General features: G+C 53.0%; 7 protein-coding genes across 7 annotated transcripts; 2 read left to right on the top strand and 5 right to left on the bottom strand.

The window, feature by feature from the left end:
* Positions 1 to 946: 946 nt before the first annotated feature.
* On the bottom strand, positions 947 to 1,942 carry J4E85_002361 (uncharacterized protein; the record flags this gene model as incomplete). The annotated part of the gene is made up of 1 exon (XM_051466640.1): positions 947 to 1,942. The coding sequence occupies one exon, from the start codon at positions 1,940 to 1,942 to the stop codon at positions 947 to 949; it is 996 nt and encodes a 331-aa protein (XP_051329495.1).
* Positions 1,943 to 2,518: 576 nt separating this feature from the next.
* On the bottom strand, positions 2,519 to 3,718 carry J4E85_002360 (uncharacterized protein; the record flags this gene model as incomplete). Its single annotated transcript, XM_051466639.1, has 1 exon — positions 2,519 to 3,718. The coding sequence occupies one exon, from the start codon at positions 3,716 to 3,718 to the stop codon at positions 2,519 to 2,521; it is 1,200 nt and encodes a 399-aa protein (XP_051329494.1).
* A 1,703-nt stretch (positions 3,719 to 5,421) lies between these two features.
* On the top strand, positions 5,422 to 6,776 carry J4E85_002359 (uncharacterized protein; the record flags this gene model as incomplete). The annotated part of the gene is made up of 3 exons (XM_051466638.1): positions 5,422 to 5,533; positions 5,756 to 5,826; positions 5,871 to 6,776. 3 exons carry the CDS (start codon positions 5,422 to 5,424, stop codon positions 6,774 to 6,776), a joined length of 1,089 nt encoding a protein of 362 aa, XP_051329493.1.
* Positions 6,777 to 7,457: 681 nt separating this feature from the next.
* Positions 7,458 to 8,893, bottom strand: J4E85_002358 (uncharacterized protein; the record flags this gene model as incomplete). Its single annotated transcript, XM_051466637.1, has 2 exons — positions 7,458 to 7,849; positions 7,912 to 8,893. 2 exons carry the CDS (start codon positions 8,891 to 8,893, stop codon positions 7,458 to 7,460), a joined length of 1,374 nt encoding a protein of 457 aa, XP_051329492.1.
* Positions 8,894 to 10,975: 2,082 nt separating this feature from the next.
* On the bottom strand, positions 10,976 to 11,874 carry J4E85_002357 (uncharacterized protein; the record flags this gene model as incomplete). The annotated part of the gene is made up of 3 exons (XM_051466636.1): positions 10,976 to 11,024; positions 11,075 to 11,295; positions 11,488 to 11,874. The coding sequence occupies 3 exons, from the start codon at positions 11,872 to 11,874 to the stop codon at positions 10,976 to 10,978; spliced, it is 657 nt and encodes a 218-aa protein (XP_051329491.1).
* A 508-nt stretch (positions 11,875 to 12,382) lies between these two features.
* J4E85_002356 (uncharacterized protein) lies at positions 12,383 to 13,429 on the top strand (the record flags this gene model as incomplete). Its single annotated transcript, XM_051466635.1, has 2 exons — positions 12,383 to 12,607; positions 12,698 to 13,429. 2 exons carry the CDS (start codon positions 12,383 to 12,385, stop codon positions 13,427 to 13,429), a joined length of 957 nt encoding a protein of 318 aa, XP_051329490.1.
* A 917-nt stretch (positions 13,430 to 14,346) lies between these two features.
* Positions 14,347 to 14,776, bottom strand: SNU13_1 (RNA binding protein snu13; the record flags this gene model as incomplete). The annotated part of the gene is made up of 2 exons (XM_051466634.1): positions 14,347 to 14,636; positions 14,686 to 14,776. 2 exons carry the CDS (start codon positions 14,774 to 14,776, stop codon positions 14,347 to 14,349), a joined length of 381 nt encoding a protein of 126 aa, XP_051329489.1.
* Between the last annotated feature and the right edge of the window lie 368 nt (positions 14,777 to 15,144).

Here is a 15,144-nt window from a genome sequence, read left to right as displayed (position 1 = left end):
GATCACATGCGGATGTTGGTATCTCCCATTTCGGATACTATGGCAATTATCCTAGCTGGTTCTTAGTTTCCGTGTTCACACCGATGGGAGTGAGCGATCTAGGAACGAAGGAAGGGAAGAAGGAACGTTTGAATGGTCACATGCGGATGCTGCTAATCCTGTTTCATCTACTACTCCAACTACCCCAGCCTCGTCTTGCTTCCCATGTCCACCGATTGGAGCATGAAAGGGAAAAGAACTACCCCAAATGATCACATGGGGATGTTACTATTCCCGTTTCGATCAGCATGCCGAATGCGGCATGTTCATCGGCAGGACCAGGCAGAGGTCTACTAACGAAGGACGAGAAACGTCACCTCCCCCACCGCTCCTACCCCGCCGAATCAAAGAAGCAAACCCGAGGAAGCGCATGCAGATGATACTATTCCTATTTCAGCTTACTATGCTAACTGTTTTGACTTCGTCTTACTTTCATGTTCACCGGTCGAAACATGCAGTCTAAGCAGGGACAAGAACAAAGAGCGGTCAAAGCGGCCACATGGGGATCTTGAGATTCCCATGTCGATCATCTGCCATACCGAAGGAACGCTTCAGCGCGCTTGTGCAGATCCTGCTACTACCTAGGTAACAGTGGAGCTAACGCACCAAGTGTCCTGACCTCGACTTATTTTCTCATATTGATAGACGTTGATAGACGGTGCTGGAAGCATGCAACCTCTAAAGCAATGGAAGAAGAAACATTCGGATAGTAAGATGTGGATAATGCTATTCCCTTTCCATCTTGCTACATCAGATGCTTCAACTCCGTCTTACTTTCTCCTGTTCACTGATGGAAGCAGACATCCTGTGTACGAAGTAGAGAAGAACGTTCAGTTGTGACAGTGCACATGATGCTATTCCCGTCTTGTCCACAATACCATCTGCCATCTAACCTTGGCAGGAAACGCTACTTTCCACCTGGGAACACTAGCCCGTTATCATGTCTCACCTTCTCCATAACCGCCAACGTATCTCTGCTATGCTGCTCCAACCTCTTCAACGCAGCCTCATCCTTTTCCTCAATACATCTCGCAAACTCCCTCGCCTCCTCCACAAGATTCAACTTCTCAGGCTCCTTCACACCCGGCACATCCTCCCTCGTCTTCTTCTTCGGGTCCCAGAAGGTAATCTTGTTGATATCCGTAATGGTAGGTACGATCAACGTGCCCTTCTCCCCGTAAATCTCAGACGGAGCGTCGGAGTTGTAGATCTTGCTGTGGCAGAGATGGACTGTGAAGGTAGGGTAACTGAGAATGAGACGGCCGCCGCCGTCAGCACCTGTGGCGATCTTGACAGGGAAGTATTGCGATGAGGTTGGCGCGCCGAAGAGGTCAATGGCGGCTGCGACACAGTATACGCCCAAGTCTACAAGCGCACCACCGCCCATCTCCAGGTTGAAGATGTTGGGGACTTCGCCTTGGAGTACCTTTTCGTAGCGGCTGCTGTACTGCGCGAAGGTTATGGATGCGCCGTAGAGCGGGCCTAGGTCAGAGATCTTTGATTTCAAGAGCTTGAAGTTTGCTTCTTGGATGTGGCGGAAGGCTTCCACCAGGACCACCTTCTTCGACTTCGCTAGTGCGAAGAGCTCGTCGAGTTCGGCGACGGTGCTGCACGATGGCTTCTCGAGGATTACATTTTTGCCCGCGTTGAGGAGCTGCTTGGCTTGCTCGTAGTGTAGGATGTTGGGGCTGGCGATGTAGACCGTGTCGATCTTATCTTGGGCAAATGCATTCAGGTCGGTGAATGTGGTGATTTGCTTGTCGGAGTATTTGGATGCGAACTCTTTCGCGGTCTCTTCTTTGCGCGAGTAGACGGCGGAGAGGTTGTATTTGCCTGTTGCGTGTGCAGCTTCCACGAAGGAGTGCGTGATCCAATTGGTTCCGATGATTCCGAGATTGATCATGTTGGCGGTGTTTGTTTGACAGATGATTTGGGTCTTCGTTTTGAGAAGGAGCTGACCTGGTATAAATACGTCGTTCGCGTCGAGGGGCAGTCGCGTTCAACCCCACTAGGAAGCTTCAGCTCCAGCTGCCAGTGTGATGTCATTGGCCGACTGCTCCGACTGCCCAAAGCGGCAGTAGTTGGCAAAACTAGACACTAGGGGCAAAGGTCAACGGATGAGTAAACAGTAGGCTTGATCAAATTGGTATTGTATTGCAGGTTACTAAATGCAGTCATACTATAGGATAGCCTCAGTGCTGTTGCGCAAAACTAGAGTTCCTGAAGAGGGTATCATGCTGCGACCATGTGTCGTGTCGTTGAAATGTATCATACCATATGCGTGAAAGAGAGGTGCATCTTCGTTCCATCCCGGCATCGATCGAAGCCGTGTTGGATGACGATCATAATGAGAAGGAAAAAGTGCAGGACCAACCGTACGCCGAAATCAAACCCCAAAACTCCGTACGCTCAAAGTCGCATACTTGAAAATGCAATGACGCTGACAGTACTGAAAAGGAAGTACTCATGTGTCGTTTATTCAGTCCTCCCATATAGTGTCGAGGTCCAGGTCGACGCGTCGCTCAGCTCCGCAGACACTCCATCTCTTCCGTGAGTCGCGCTTGCCGAAGCCGAGACTGCGCCCACGGCTTTCAGGCACGTCTAGGCTGGACCTCCTGGCATCTCCGCCGTCTTCACGGTCCGCCGCAGCCTTGAGCCGCCGCAGGCGATCAGCCTCTATGGCTTCTTCTTCTGCGTCTGGGCTGTCTTCGATGGTCTCGAGAGACGAGATGGAAGGGCTGCGGGAGCGCATCGAGGTCGGGGTGGATGGCACGGACGAAGAGGCATGGGACATGGGGTAGTTCTCGTTGAACCTGGAAGGTGCGAGGAGCGGTGAGGAAGCAGTGGAGGTGGGCGTGCTGACAGAGGGGGTGCTCGTGGGTGGTGCGCCAAAGGGTACAGTGACCTGATAGAGCGGTGAAGCTGGTCGGCGTCGCCGGGAGAGCGAGCCTGTGCTGCTGTGGAGGCTCGACACGGTGGTGCCAACGCGCGGCGTGAGTTCCAGTTCGGCGTCCTCTGATATGTCGCACACGCTCGGTACACCCTCAAAAGAGCCGATGGAGGCTGGACGAATACCCGAGCCGTACCGCTCCATGGTTCCTACTGAGTGCGGGCGTGGCTCCAGTGCCCGTGGGCTGCGGGTCCGCTTGGGGGAGCGCAGAGGAGAAGCCGGGCGGGCGAGCGGCATCGGGGCAGGCGAGAGCATCAGATTGCCGGAGGGTTGCATGACTGTAGGCAGCGAATGGGCCCGTGTCATAGGCGGCGCATTCGGCAACGCAGACCCGCTCTGAGAGCGGAGGTGAGAGCGCGAGTAGGGCGAGCGGTTCCGTGGCCGGGTGGTGAGGGCTGCCATAGACGTGAGGGTGTCAGGCTGGGGGTCTGTCTGGGAGCGCGGTGTAGAGGGCCGGCGCGAGGTCATGCTGTCGTCGGACGCGTTGCTGAGCTGGCGGGCGAGCGTGTTGCTTTCTCCCATGGCGGCGGCAGAGGGCGGGCTTGAGCGTGAGCAGGATGCGTCTTCTGCAGCGGGCTTTGTAGGAGCCGGTGCCTTCTTCGGGCTCTTGAGAGGTATCGGGCCTGTATGGGCGCTCGCGGTGGGCATGGACTTCAGGCGTTGGACAAGATCGTCGTGCTGCAGATCCTCATTCACACTCAGCGGCGGCGAGAGATTTGAGGCAGTCATGGCGGCGGGCAGCGAGTATACATAGTCTGCGCTCACGCCTAGAGAGTATGGACTGGAGAGGCCGAGGTGGAGCTAGGGAGCGCAGGGGAATAGCGTGGTGCCCGTGTTGCTCTGGGCGGTGGACGCACGCTGGACCTTGCAGCGTTTCAGCCGCCGGAAACTGACTTTGAGCGCGCGCTGACTGGCTGGCGGCGGCCAAGGTGAGCAGCGACAAATAAGAGCGACAGATAGTGTGCGAGGACGACTCTGTTGGAGCCCGGAGAGTCAGAGCAGTGCACGAGGACGGTCACGATGCTGCTGCCCTGCGACGACAGAGGAGGGAGGGGCCGCGACGTTGTTGGTACCTGCCGCCGAGATTGCCGCTATCGATCTGGGGCAGTCGCGACCGCCTCCATAGGCAAGGGCTCCCAACAATGCCGCCACCCTGCCATGCAAACAATACAATGTCCTCTGTTTGCTACACAGCCGCCCCATTGACACTCCCTACACATTAAACTGTCATCACCACGCCCGGCACCGTCGCTCGCCACACCTCTCTCCAGCCGCCATGTTCCCTGATCAGCGCCGGACAGGACTCTAACGGACCCTGAAATTGCCTGCAGCTGACTAGCGCAACGTCTCCACCGCCCAAGACGACAGGCACAATCCAATCACGGCCGGTTCTCGCAAATTAAGACGCTACCCGGGGCCGAATTGGGACCTCGCTGCTAAATGTGGATGCCTCAGGCTTCAATCCACGACGGCGTGGTTATTTATGCCTCTTCCCCACTTAATCTCTCGCCCACGCCCGTGTATTGCTTGCATTAACTTCACCACCATTGTCCATGCTGCGCAGGGGTTTGATTATCGATAATGAATGCGCGATCTTAACGCTATCGATAAGCCGCCTCTCTGGCCGTACTCTGACCTTTCCCTTGCATATGGAAAAACCTCTGTAACGACAGTGGACTCTCGAAGGAAACAGGAGCCATAAACACACACTGACTCGCTACCTGGGTTCTGATGAGACAAACTGATGCTCTTAGCCGAGGCTCTCTCCTATCCGAATTTACAGTTTGGCAACCAGGAGATGAGGTGTCTAACAGAATGCGCAGGCGATAGCTGCCACAGGCGGAAGCCAACAATTCCCACCACGCAGTCCGCAATGATCCCGCTAGCCGACCGACAGAACGCACCACAATTCGAGTCACATTGCGTACTCCACGAAAGCATGCTTTGAATCGCAGCGAGCTCGGGGTGTCCTTCCGGTTCGACCGTCAGCAATATCTTGCCCGTCTGGGGATAAGCTTAGACAAGATACTTGAACTCGTAGTCTTGTAGAACGCAACCTTCATCCATCTGATCTCAGTTGCCTCGATGACAGGGTCCCGTCTTGGTTGTCTTGGATCGCTCCACGGCCTTGGTCAACGCACCCGTGACGACAGATGAGAAAGGCTGCACGTTGTCTGGATTGCCGAATGTGAATACAAAAGAGATGCTGCAGTCATTTCCGATCGTGTGAGCCTCGGGCTTGTACAAATTGATGACGATGTTGAATGATTCATCAGTAGGCAGCTGGAAGTTGGAGAAATTATTGCGGGCCGTGCTGTGGTTGTACGGAGACGCGCTCAGATCGCTGAGGGAGCAATTTGTGACGATGGCCCGTAGGACGGCCCAAACGATGAGGAGTCACCCGTGACTTCCTCAATTCAACGACACAAACGATGCCAAACAGTCGCTTCAAGGGAGGAAATCAGAGGGCGAACGTGGGGCAACTCGCTCACCGTTGCGAACACGACACTATAAAGCCTATCACGATCATCCTCATCACAAAGGGTTAGTTGTACCGCTAAAGAAGTCTGACAATGAGCGAAGTGATGCCTTCACGTCCTGTTGACAGAAGTTACAAGGTGGAATTCAGTGGTATAACTATCGCCCGACGTGCTAATGCAGTGCAGCACGCTATCGCCATTCTTCACAGCCGACGACGCCCAGTGAGACCGAGTATCAGTGCTGCAAGCGAACCACCGAATACTGGCCGTGTCACTGATGGGAAAGGGAAATCTGAACTGAAGGGTACACCGAGTATAGTCGGAATGAAACAATGGCTACAGCAGATCGGTCACTCGGTATGTCTCGTAAGCAGTCTCTGGAGCTGTACTGACAAAGAAAGACTGCCGAAATTGACGACCTCAACATCATTCACGTCACCGGCACCAAGGGCAAAGGCAGCACCTGCGCATTCATCGAATCTTTTCTCCGGGCTTACGGAGAAAGAACCGGATGGCCAGCCAAGACAGGTCTATACACTTCACCACATCTCATCTACCCTGAGGAGAGGATTCGTATCAACTTCAAACCCATCAAGAGAGACCTCTTCGCAATGTACTTCTTTGAAGTGTGGGGTATCCTGTCTCAAGAGCCTGGAAGGTTACCTCGCTATCTCCAGCTCCTCGCCTTAGTATCGTTCCACGCGTTCATCAAAGAAGGCGTAGAGGCAGCAGTATTCGAGACTCACCACGGAGGCGAATATGATGCTACGAACGTGATAGAACATCCTGTCGCAACCGTGATAACCGCCCTTGGCATGGACCACGTCCAGCAGTTAGGACCCACTATCGAAGACATCGCCTGGCATAAATCAGGAATCTTCAAGCGCGGGGCCTATGCTTTCTCGTCCCCCCAGGAACCCTCCGCTGCTGATATTCTCCGGAATCGCGCATCGGAGAAAGGCATCAACATCCACTCTATCGGAAACGATCCGGACCTTCCAATAGACATGCCGCAGTTGAAGCCAGATGTTCAGCGTACGAATTGTTCGGTTGCGCTTGCTGCTGTACGCTGTTTTCTCGGATATAGAGCTCCCAAAGACCTTCCGTTATTATCAGATGTGGATGTTTCGCAGGCTATAAGCCAATTCTCATGGCCTGGGCGCTTTCAAATCATTGTCGATGGGGTATTAAGCTGGTTTCTGGACGGTGCGCACAACGAGATGAGCGTTAGCAAAGCAGCGGAATGGTTCATCGAGAACTCCCAGGGAGAGAAGTGCGTGACCAGCCGGGCCACATATCCCCGCTAATCACTGACGCTATTAGTGCATCTCCCGTACGCATCTTGGTCTTCAGCCAAACATCGAAACAAAGAGATGCGAAACTAGTCCTCGAACGACTGGCCGCTGCCCTCAGCCCTATTCACATCGATCATGTCATCTTCACTCTTTACGATCCACAGCAGGACTTGGACTCTCCAGCAGGTAAATTCCTCTTTGTGCTTATAAAGCTCGCCCGCTAACTGCGACACAGCTGTGGTTGATGAGTCGGAAGATGCTTTGCAACAGGCGTTCGGCGAGATATGGTCGAGATACCACCAGGATAGCCGCATAGTTTACGAACTAAGCGTAGAGAAGGCTTTGGATGCTGCTAGAGAGCTAGGGACGGAAGCTGGTGGCATGCAGACTCTCATCACTGGAAGCCAACATCTAGTCGGTAGCGCACTATTCTCGATAAACAGATGTGCGTCAACGAGAGACCGTCAATCCTCTCAACGCTCACCGTAATCGGGCGAACAGTGCACTGAAACAATTTGGAACGGAACCAGGTATTGCTAGGAATTCGCTCTCTTAACATTGACAAAAGGCTCTACAGCTACTAAGCTGCGAGAAACTAGCGAGCAATCCTACAAATGAGTCTTACCGCTAGCTACAGAAGATACCACAACCATGTACACCCACTTTCATCCTCATACGGCTCATAGCCTACCACTAGAAGTGGTTAGGACCAAGCGGAACACCCAAAGCGTTCAGAAGAACCATGACAAGCGAAATACCAAGCTTTCCAGGCGAGCCAGCATCCAGAAGATCCAAGAACTCGTTGCGGATGCTGCAGCCCGAGATGGGAACACCGTTGAACCTGTCGGTGAGGTAGTTGAGGACATCACCGGTGCTAGTGGCAGCCTGGGTGAAGTGCTCGCCGAAAGAGTCTCGGACGTATGTGATGGAAACGCCCGCCTTGCAGAACTGGTCTACGAGCGCATCAGTGTCAGCGATTGGCGAGATCTCATCCTTCACGGCCTTGTATACGAAGATCGGCATGGATGGAGTGCCGTGAAGACCCATGGTCGCTCCAGTCCTGATGGTGTTTTCCGCGATAGGGTCTGTGAAGATTTGTAAGTCAGTGTCATCGTCAGGATTAATGTTTCTCACGGGGGGTACATACCATCGAAGATCGCCTGTCCTTGCTTGAAGTACGTGAAGATATCCTGTCCCGCGTACGTCTTCACGTCGGCGTAGAAGCACTGGCGACCAGCTTGGTTGAAAGCATCAGCCTTCTCTGGCTTGAGGCTGTCTTGGACATACTTTCCGAAATCAGGATACGCGTTTCCCAAGCCCAAGAAGCCGGCAGCACTGAGACCAGCGAAGAGTCCCTTGTTGATGGTGTTGAACACATTTTCGACATTGGGAGTTACACCGCCGATGGCCATGCCAACAAAGGGGATCTCTGGGGCGTAGTTGGCTTGGAGTTCGGCGGCCCATTCGGAAGCCAAAGCGCCTCCACTATATCCCCACATCTGGACCTTTGCAGAAGAGTCGACGCCGGTGGTGGCGCCGGAAGCGAGCGCCGCACGAATGCCATCGAGAGTCGCGTAGCCTGCTTGAAATCCAGCGACGAAAGTGGACTTGGGTCCCTCCCAATCTGGCGAGTTGACAATCCAGCCTTGGTTGAGCGAGGCAGCAATGAGGGCGGCTTCAATGCCTCCGGTTCCGGCATATGTGGTGTTGGACTTGGTTTGAAGAGTGTAAGACGGTGCGCAGTTGATCTCACCACCGCTGTCTTCAGCGACCTGGTACGAGAGCAGCTTCTTTGAATCCGCGTTCTTTGGCACCATCACCGTAGTGACTGTGGCCACCGGGTTTCCGAGCGAGTCAGTGGTCCTGTAGAGCAGTTGCCAGGCACCCTTCAAGTTGAGAGGAATGGTTTGAAACAGCGAGAGGGCGCTGGGTACTGGTCGGCTTCTCAAGATAGCACCAGGTTTTGCAGACTCGAAGCCAGCAGGCGGTGTATAGAATGGATCATCAGAGGGAGGGATGGGAGCGCTGCCTCCAGCTCCAAGGAGTGAACCAAGTAGACCAGGTCTGGGAGCGGCAGCAGTGAGTCCGACGAGCGCAAAAAGCGCGGCCTTGATGGCAGAAGTCCTCATGTTGGAGTGAATGGGATGCGATGCGTGAGAGAATGTGATGATAGCGATGTCTTAATGTGCGCAAGAACATTCCCCTTATATGTCCATCTCTCCCCTTCCTGTTCAAACACCTAAACAACAACCTCTGGCCTTAGGTGTCAAATTCCGTTCATGTCGTCACATGAGCATCTCGAAAGCTACACGAGCATGGTCGACTAACGACTGGCCGATTGGTTGCCTTCTATTTAAGAGCCCGACTAAAGGCATGCCGATTGGTCGTGACGGCCAAGTTCTACCATCGGACAGGTACGGCCATTCATACGCAAGCTCGGAGCCTCGGTGTCGAATTTAGCGCCCGCTGCGTCGGGACCTGTAGACGAATGCGAAAGCTTATTTTGATTGTCAGGAACCACGAAAGCTCCACTCTCGACTGCGTTCCTCTCTGGAAAGAAGACCGTGAGTGGGTCTGGCCTGTTCGATCCTTGGAAACATCCATGAATTCCGGCGAGAACGTCGGAAATACCAAGATACTAGCCAGAGCTTATGTCCGCCACCAATCGGTTGACAGCATGGGCAACGACATGTGAAATCGTGACTACGAAAGTCGAAAGATTTGACATGGAATCTGGGGAAGATCCCCACGGGGAACACGCTACCCCTGGGAAAAGATGGAGACGGTGGTGTTGAGCGGGGTATGTGGTACCAAGATGTTTGACCAGCACGTCTTTCGAAGAACTAATGTGTTCAAAATCATACCATGCCCATATTACTCCGCAGCTCTTTGCGTCATTTGAGCAATCTAGCCCGACCTGAACGCCTATTCAAGAGCCACTCCGGAGAAATGCGAGAGAAACCATGTCGTGCCAATACTTCTCCGCAATCTTGTGCATCATTTCAGCCATCTAGCCTGACCAGAACGACCCGACCTTCTTTTTCTCCTTTTGTCCGCTCTCGTTGTTTCTCCAGAGTGAGAAGTACGAACGTCACGTGGCATGGTTCAATGATCAGTCTCCTGCCCGCGCTGGGTTTGCATATTCTGAGAACCCCTAAAGGCTAGGTAGACCTCATCAATCGCCACGCAGAAAATGCTGAAGTGTCTTCTCCAGGGGCGCCACCACCCCTTCAAAGACTGCCTGTTGGAAAGCCTCATCGTCAAGACTGGATTCTTTTCGATTGAAATCGCATCGAATACATCGCCTGACCGCTTCCACGTAATGTGTGGGAGCATTGAACTCGATATCTTCATCAAGTAGTCTTTCAGCCGTGCACCACGTGACACCTGGCGTACCTGCGCAATCTTGGTCTTGGGGAATTTGCAGCTCTTCGATTGGGTTGCCATAGATAAGCTCGATGAGCACTAGACCGAGCGTGTAAAGTGTCTGGTTTCGTATGACTTTTGCGACTGCTCGTTGGGTGTCATGTGGCTGGATCGTGCATGCCGATGACAAATTGCGATAAACGAACGGATGATCGTAGAGTGCAGACAATGGTACACCTGGACGATGAATAAAATATACGTCGTTGTCACTCCAGTGCTCATCCAGCCACGGTGTCCTGTAGAGTTGGAGTACACTCGACGCCAAGTCTACTGCAATTCGAAGCTTATCCTGGAGTCTCAGTGGCCGCCCGATATTTGTGTGCTTGGTAAGCACTTGCCGCAATGAGTACGCTACCCATTTTTGCTGATCAGAGCCGCTTGACGCCTCCAGTGGATAGATTCCGTGTTTTCGCTTGTCATCGTCGATCAAGTAGCCAATACATAGGTCGTGTTTTGCATCGCCAAGCGCTCCGACTGCTTTACACAAGTCTTCTATATGCGTTGGTGTGGAACTCATACCAGATGTACTTGAGTTTTCGACAAGCGTGATGGTGCTGCTGCTGCTCGATCGAGACTCAGTCTGCATGAATCTGACCGTTTTCGGGAGCTTGGGCGAAGTGAGAGCTCTATGCATGTATGGCGGGGGTGGCTTTTTGTCGGGCTGGTCGGCGATGTACCGGATGTCCGCTTCAGTCCATTTCCAATAGTTGCATGATATTGGTTGCGGTGACGCCGTCACAGTTTCGTTTGTGAATACCACACGAAATGGCGTATGATCCAGCGCATCATCTCCTTGCTGCAGTTTCTGATTTCGACTTTCCAATCGCAATTTGACTGCATGACCGCTGCAACCGCATCGCAGACCCGACTTTAGAGTTTCGTACAAGGAGCGTGCATACTCTTGTAAGACACGAAAGTTGGGACACTGGTTTGATTTGGATTTCGTGCGCGACGGTTCCAGTTCGAGAGACTGCTTGGTGAGGCTGGACAGATACTGGTTGTGCGTTGTCAGATCGTTGAGTTGTTCTGTGTATTCCGATTTGCTAAGCCCAAACTTCAGTCTGTTGAACTCTTTCTTAAACAGCTTGAGGTCTGAGAAAGGAGGCTAATCCAAGTCAGTTCGTGTTCTTCGTGAATAGCATATTGCTGAGGCGGACTGACGACTGGGCCAGTAAACAAACGGCGAAGAAGTGGATCAAGTCGGTCCGGACGCATTTGCTTTGTAGTCTGTGCGTCGACAAGAACGCAATGCCACAGTCGCCGCACTAGGTATGAGAAAAGAGGAATAATGACTTACCTTGCCGTCAGGTGCCAGCGCTAGTTTGTCCATAATCTTTTGTAGCGCTCCTGCCATGCCCTGCACATTGGCCAAGTACACCTCATACGCGCCGCGTAACCTATCTTTCAAACACTGTTCGATGAACTCGTCTTGCCACTCTTCACCGCCTACATTCGCCAACATTCCTGCCATTCTATCAATCCTGACGATTCCTGTAAGGAGATGCTCAAGGGTGTTGACAAATGTGGCCTTCTCCGAGTTGATTCGAAGTAACAAGAATCTCACTTCGGATTTGAAGTGCCAGAATCGTTTGGCTGTGCTGACACCCTGCGCATAGTGCTCCAAAGCTGAGATAATAAGCGGCAACGCTCCAAGCACAATGCCAGCGACCTCGAGGCCCGACATTGTGGTGAGCAAGGAACTCGCGCGATAAGTCTAAGAGAAGCGAAAAGGTTTGTGAAGCTGCTCAACTGTTTCTTGCTGATCCAGATCGATGTTGTCATTAACAGTGGAGGTCAGCTGTGCCGGTCCAAGGCTGCGCTGCACATGGGTGCCCGCAAACGTGGCCCCCACTTCCACGTTCGTCATGCAGCAACATTATCCGGAAGCTCTCAGGCTGGACGCTTCTCAACGGAAACTATCGACTCTCTCATGATTTTCCTCTGCGCGTTATATCAAATCTATTCAGGACCGCTCTGATGCCTGACTTTTGATCTTTCGAGTACCGCGAAACATCCGCGGAACGTCACCCGCAGGGACCACACCCCACAGAGACCTTCGACGATCACAGTTGGCTGGTAGCAACTCCACACACTTCCGAACGATCATCCGGTTGTATGTCCTGGAATAGCCCTCGACTTATCCTTGACAATCGAGCATACGTGGAGTATCGCATCAGGTCGAAGCATCGAACATGGCGACCCAAGCAGCTGAAGTGCTCGTCGCAGCGGCATCTTCCCGTGAGGAAGTCACGAAACCCGACGATCTTTCTTTGGTAGCACTCAATGTCCACTACTGCCTAAGGGACTTCCAAGCAGTGTGCAACAAGCTTTCAAGCGCCCAATCAAGCATAAAGGCCAAGCTCCCGCTAGCTACCCTGAAAGATATCTTTGGTGGATTCAGGCTATGGTCGTCGAATGTAGGTGCGCATCGTACGGGAAGAGGCTCTCTCGGCTACAAGCTTCGTGAAGCATCTCACATACGTGACCAAGTTATTCAGCTTGTCCAGGGTATGAAGGCTGTCCTGAACGAGGTGTTGGAGATAGTGACGGGCCAGCGACCATCCTGGGAAGATATGTCTGATTCGGAGTCAGATACGGAGGAAGATAGTGCCAATGGCCTTCAAAAGCCGGATACAACGGAGCTTGCCCAACTTGCAGCTGAACTGAAAGAGACGAATGCCTGCCTCATGCGGCTGTCAGTCGCCATTCGAAATCCAGCTCCGCATGATCAATTCAAAGAATCCGCGCACATAGATACGGCTTATTACGAACCGTTCGACATCGCTCATGTCCGTGGAAAATTTCCCAAGGCGCCAGAGTATCTCACGGCCCGGCTAGGCAAAGCCATCTCGCGTCGCCGACAATACCTACGTTACCGCGATGATCACTCGAAGAAGTACAAGCAAGGCCTAACAAGAAGAGGCACGCTTCCAGACATGGGAGCGCATCGTGAAGTGGAGAGTACAGTAGCATCTTCCTTGCCACCAGCTGTGAAGGCTAGCGTCAATATTGCCGATCTTGAAGAGGAAGACGAATACGATGAAACGCAGTCTGTCACTTCTTATGCATCCTCCGGTCATGATCCGGAGAAGTTACGTCCACCGCCCTTGCCGATGGAAGGCCGTGGCGGCGAGCCTTTCGTATGCAAACTATGCTTCCGCTACACTGCAGTTCGACATGTCAAAGCCTGGCAGAAGCATGTCTACCGAGACCTGCAACCATATGTGAGTTGCTCATGACGTTCCAGTGTGACCGACTAATAACCCGCAGTTATGCACCGTGGAAGATTGTGAAATGCCCGACCGGACATACGAATCAAGACACGAGTGGTTCCGTCATGAAACTCAGATGCATCGAAAATGGTGGCAGTGCGTCGATGGTTGCGATAAGCCGTTCCAGTCTTCTTCTAGTCTCCGGGAACACATCGCGCATGAGCATCCGTCGCTTGCAACTGGAGATCGTGTTGGACAACTCGTTCGTAGCTGTGAGAGGCACCGTAGTATGACTGCCAAGGCAACCTGTGTGCTGTGTCTGGCTGAAGTCTCTTCGTTGACGATGTTGCGGCGTCACGTGGGCAAACACCTGGAAGAACTGTCGCTGTTTGCGGTGCCTGCACACGTCAGCGAAGACCAAGAGGATAACGAAGATCCGGAGAATAGTGATGAAGGAGGAGAGGCAGGTGGCAGTCAAGGGTCGCTCACAGACTCATCAACGAGCTCACCGGCGCTGAGTATCATTGAGTGTGGGGTTGATGGTTGTGAGGCGACGTATAAAGGCTTGGGAAAAGCGCAATTTTTGGGCTTGCATCGTGCGCGCGAACACTACGGTCCGGTTTCGTTCTGTTGTGAAGACCATCTACGACAGTATATCAAGTCCGCTCTATGAGTGTGGCTCGAAGTGGTACCTAGACGTAGCATCAATGAGAAGATCGCGCACTCCAATAGCATAAAGGAATATATAGATGAGTATTTCAGATTTGGCAGAGTCGATGCCGACTTGCGCTCGGCATTTCATTCTCGGTCTACGTACAGAGACCATGGGCGTATTCCATCCCAGGCCCCTGCCATCTTGTCGCTACGTAAACCTTCCAGTATTGCGAAACCAGTTTCCAACTCTTGCATTCTCTCTTGCGCATATAGCGATCGCATAGATCAGTCTAGATCTGGAGGCGCTCGACCTTGTCCTTGAGGGTGCGGATCTGGCCCATGAGGTCGGAAGCCTCGTTGGTCGTGATGCTAGCTGCGATGACGGGCCTGGCGACACCGCAGGCGCGGCCGAGAGCCATCTTGGAGGGGACGTAGACGTAGGGAACGTTCTTGTCCTCGCAGAGAAGAGGCAAGTGGAGGAGGATAGCGAGCGGGGAGGTGTCGGCCGCGAGGATGATCAACTCGCTGATACCACGGTTGAGGGTCTTCGTGGCCTCGTTGGCGCCCTTCTTAAGTTGGCCTATGCGAAATCAGTATTTGTCTCGCATGGAGTTCGCACAGCAACTTACGGTAGTGGGTAGCCTGTTGGACGAGGTCAAGGATCTCCTGGGAGAGAGCCTGGTCGGCTTGGGGCCAGGCGGCGCTGTTATCTTCGGCCATTTTGTTGGAGGTTGAGATGCGATGGGGTGGATGGTAGGGTTCACTGCTAAAGCTCGTCCGAAGGAGGATTCCTATAGGGTGTTAGTATGCGACGAGAGTGTAGGTATGCGACCGAAGCTCGTGTGAACGATAACAGTGTCGGTAGGCGACGAGTGTCAAATTCGAGACAGAGAGAGAGATAGCTATGCGACTTACACTGCTTGCTCGCCCGGGTTGAATTGTGGTGAAGGTTGTGGTAATTTGGAAGCTTGGGAAAATCAAAAAGTTCGTAGAGCTGCTAGGATTATTACTTGGCACACCTCACGTGTGGCGCTAGTGACGAACTAGGTATAGGGCAAAACCGAGCGACGTCCAGCTCTTCGCCAACC

The sequence above is a fragment of the Alternaria conjuncta genome (assembly GCF_024043145.1).
Source record: "Alternaria conjuncta strain BMP 0040 chromosome Unknown scaffold_3, whole genome shotgun sequence".
Classification (NCBI taxonomy): Eukaryota; Fungi; Ascomycota; class Dothideomycetes; order Pleosporales; family Pleosporaceae; genus Alternaria; species Alternaria conjuncta.
Note: the sequence above shows the minus strand (reverse complement) of the source record. Positions and strands in the feature narration are given on the sequence as shown.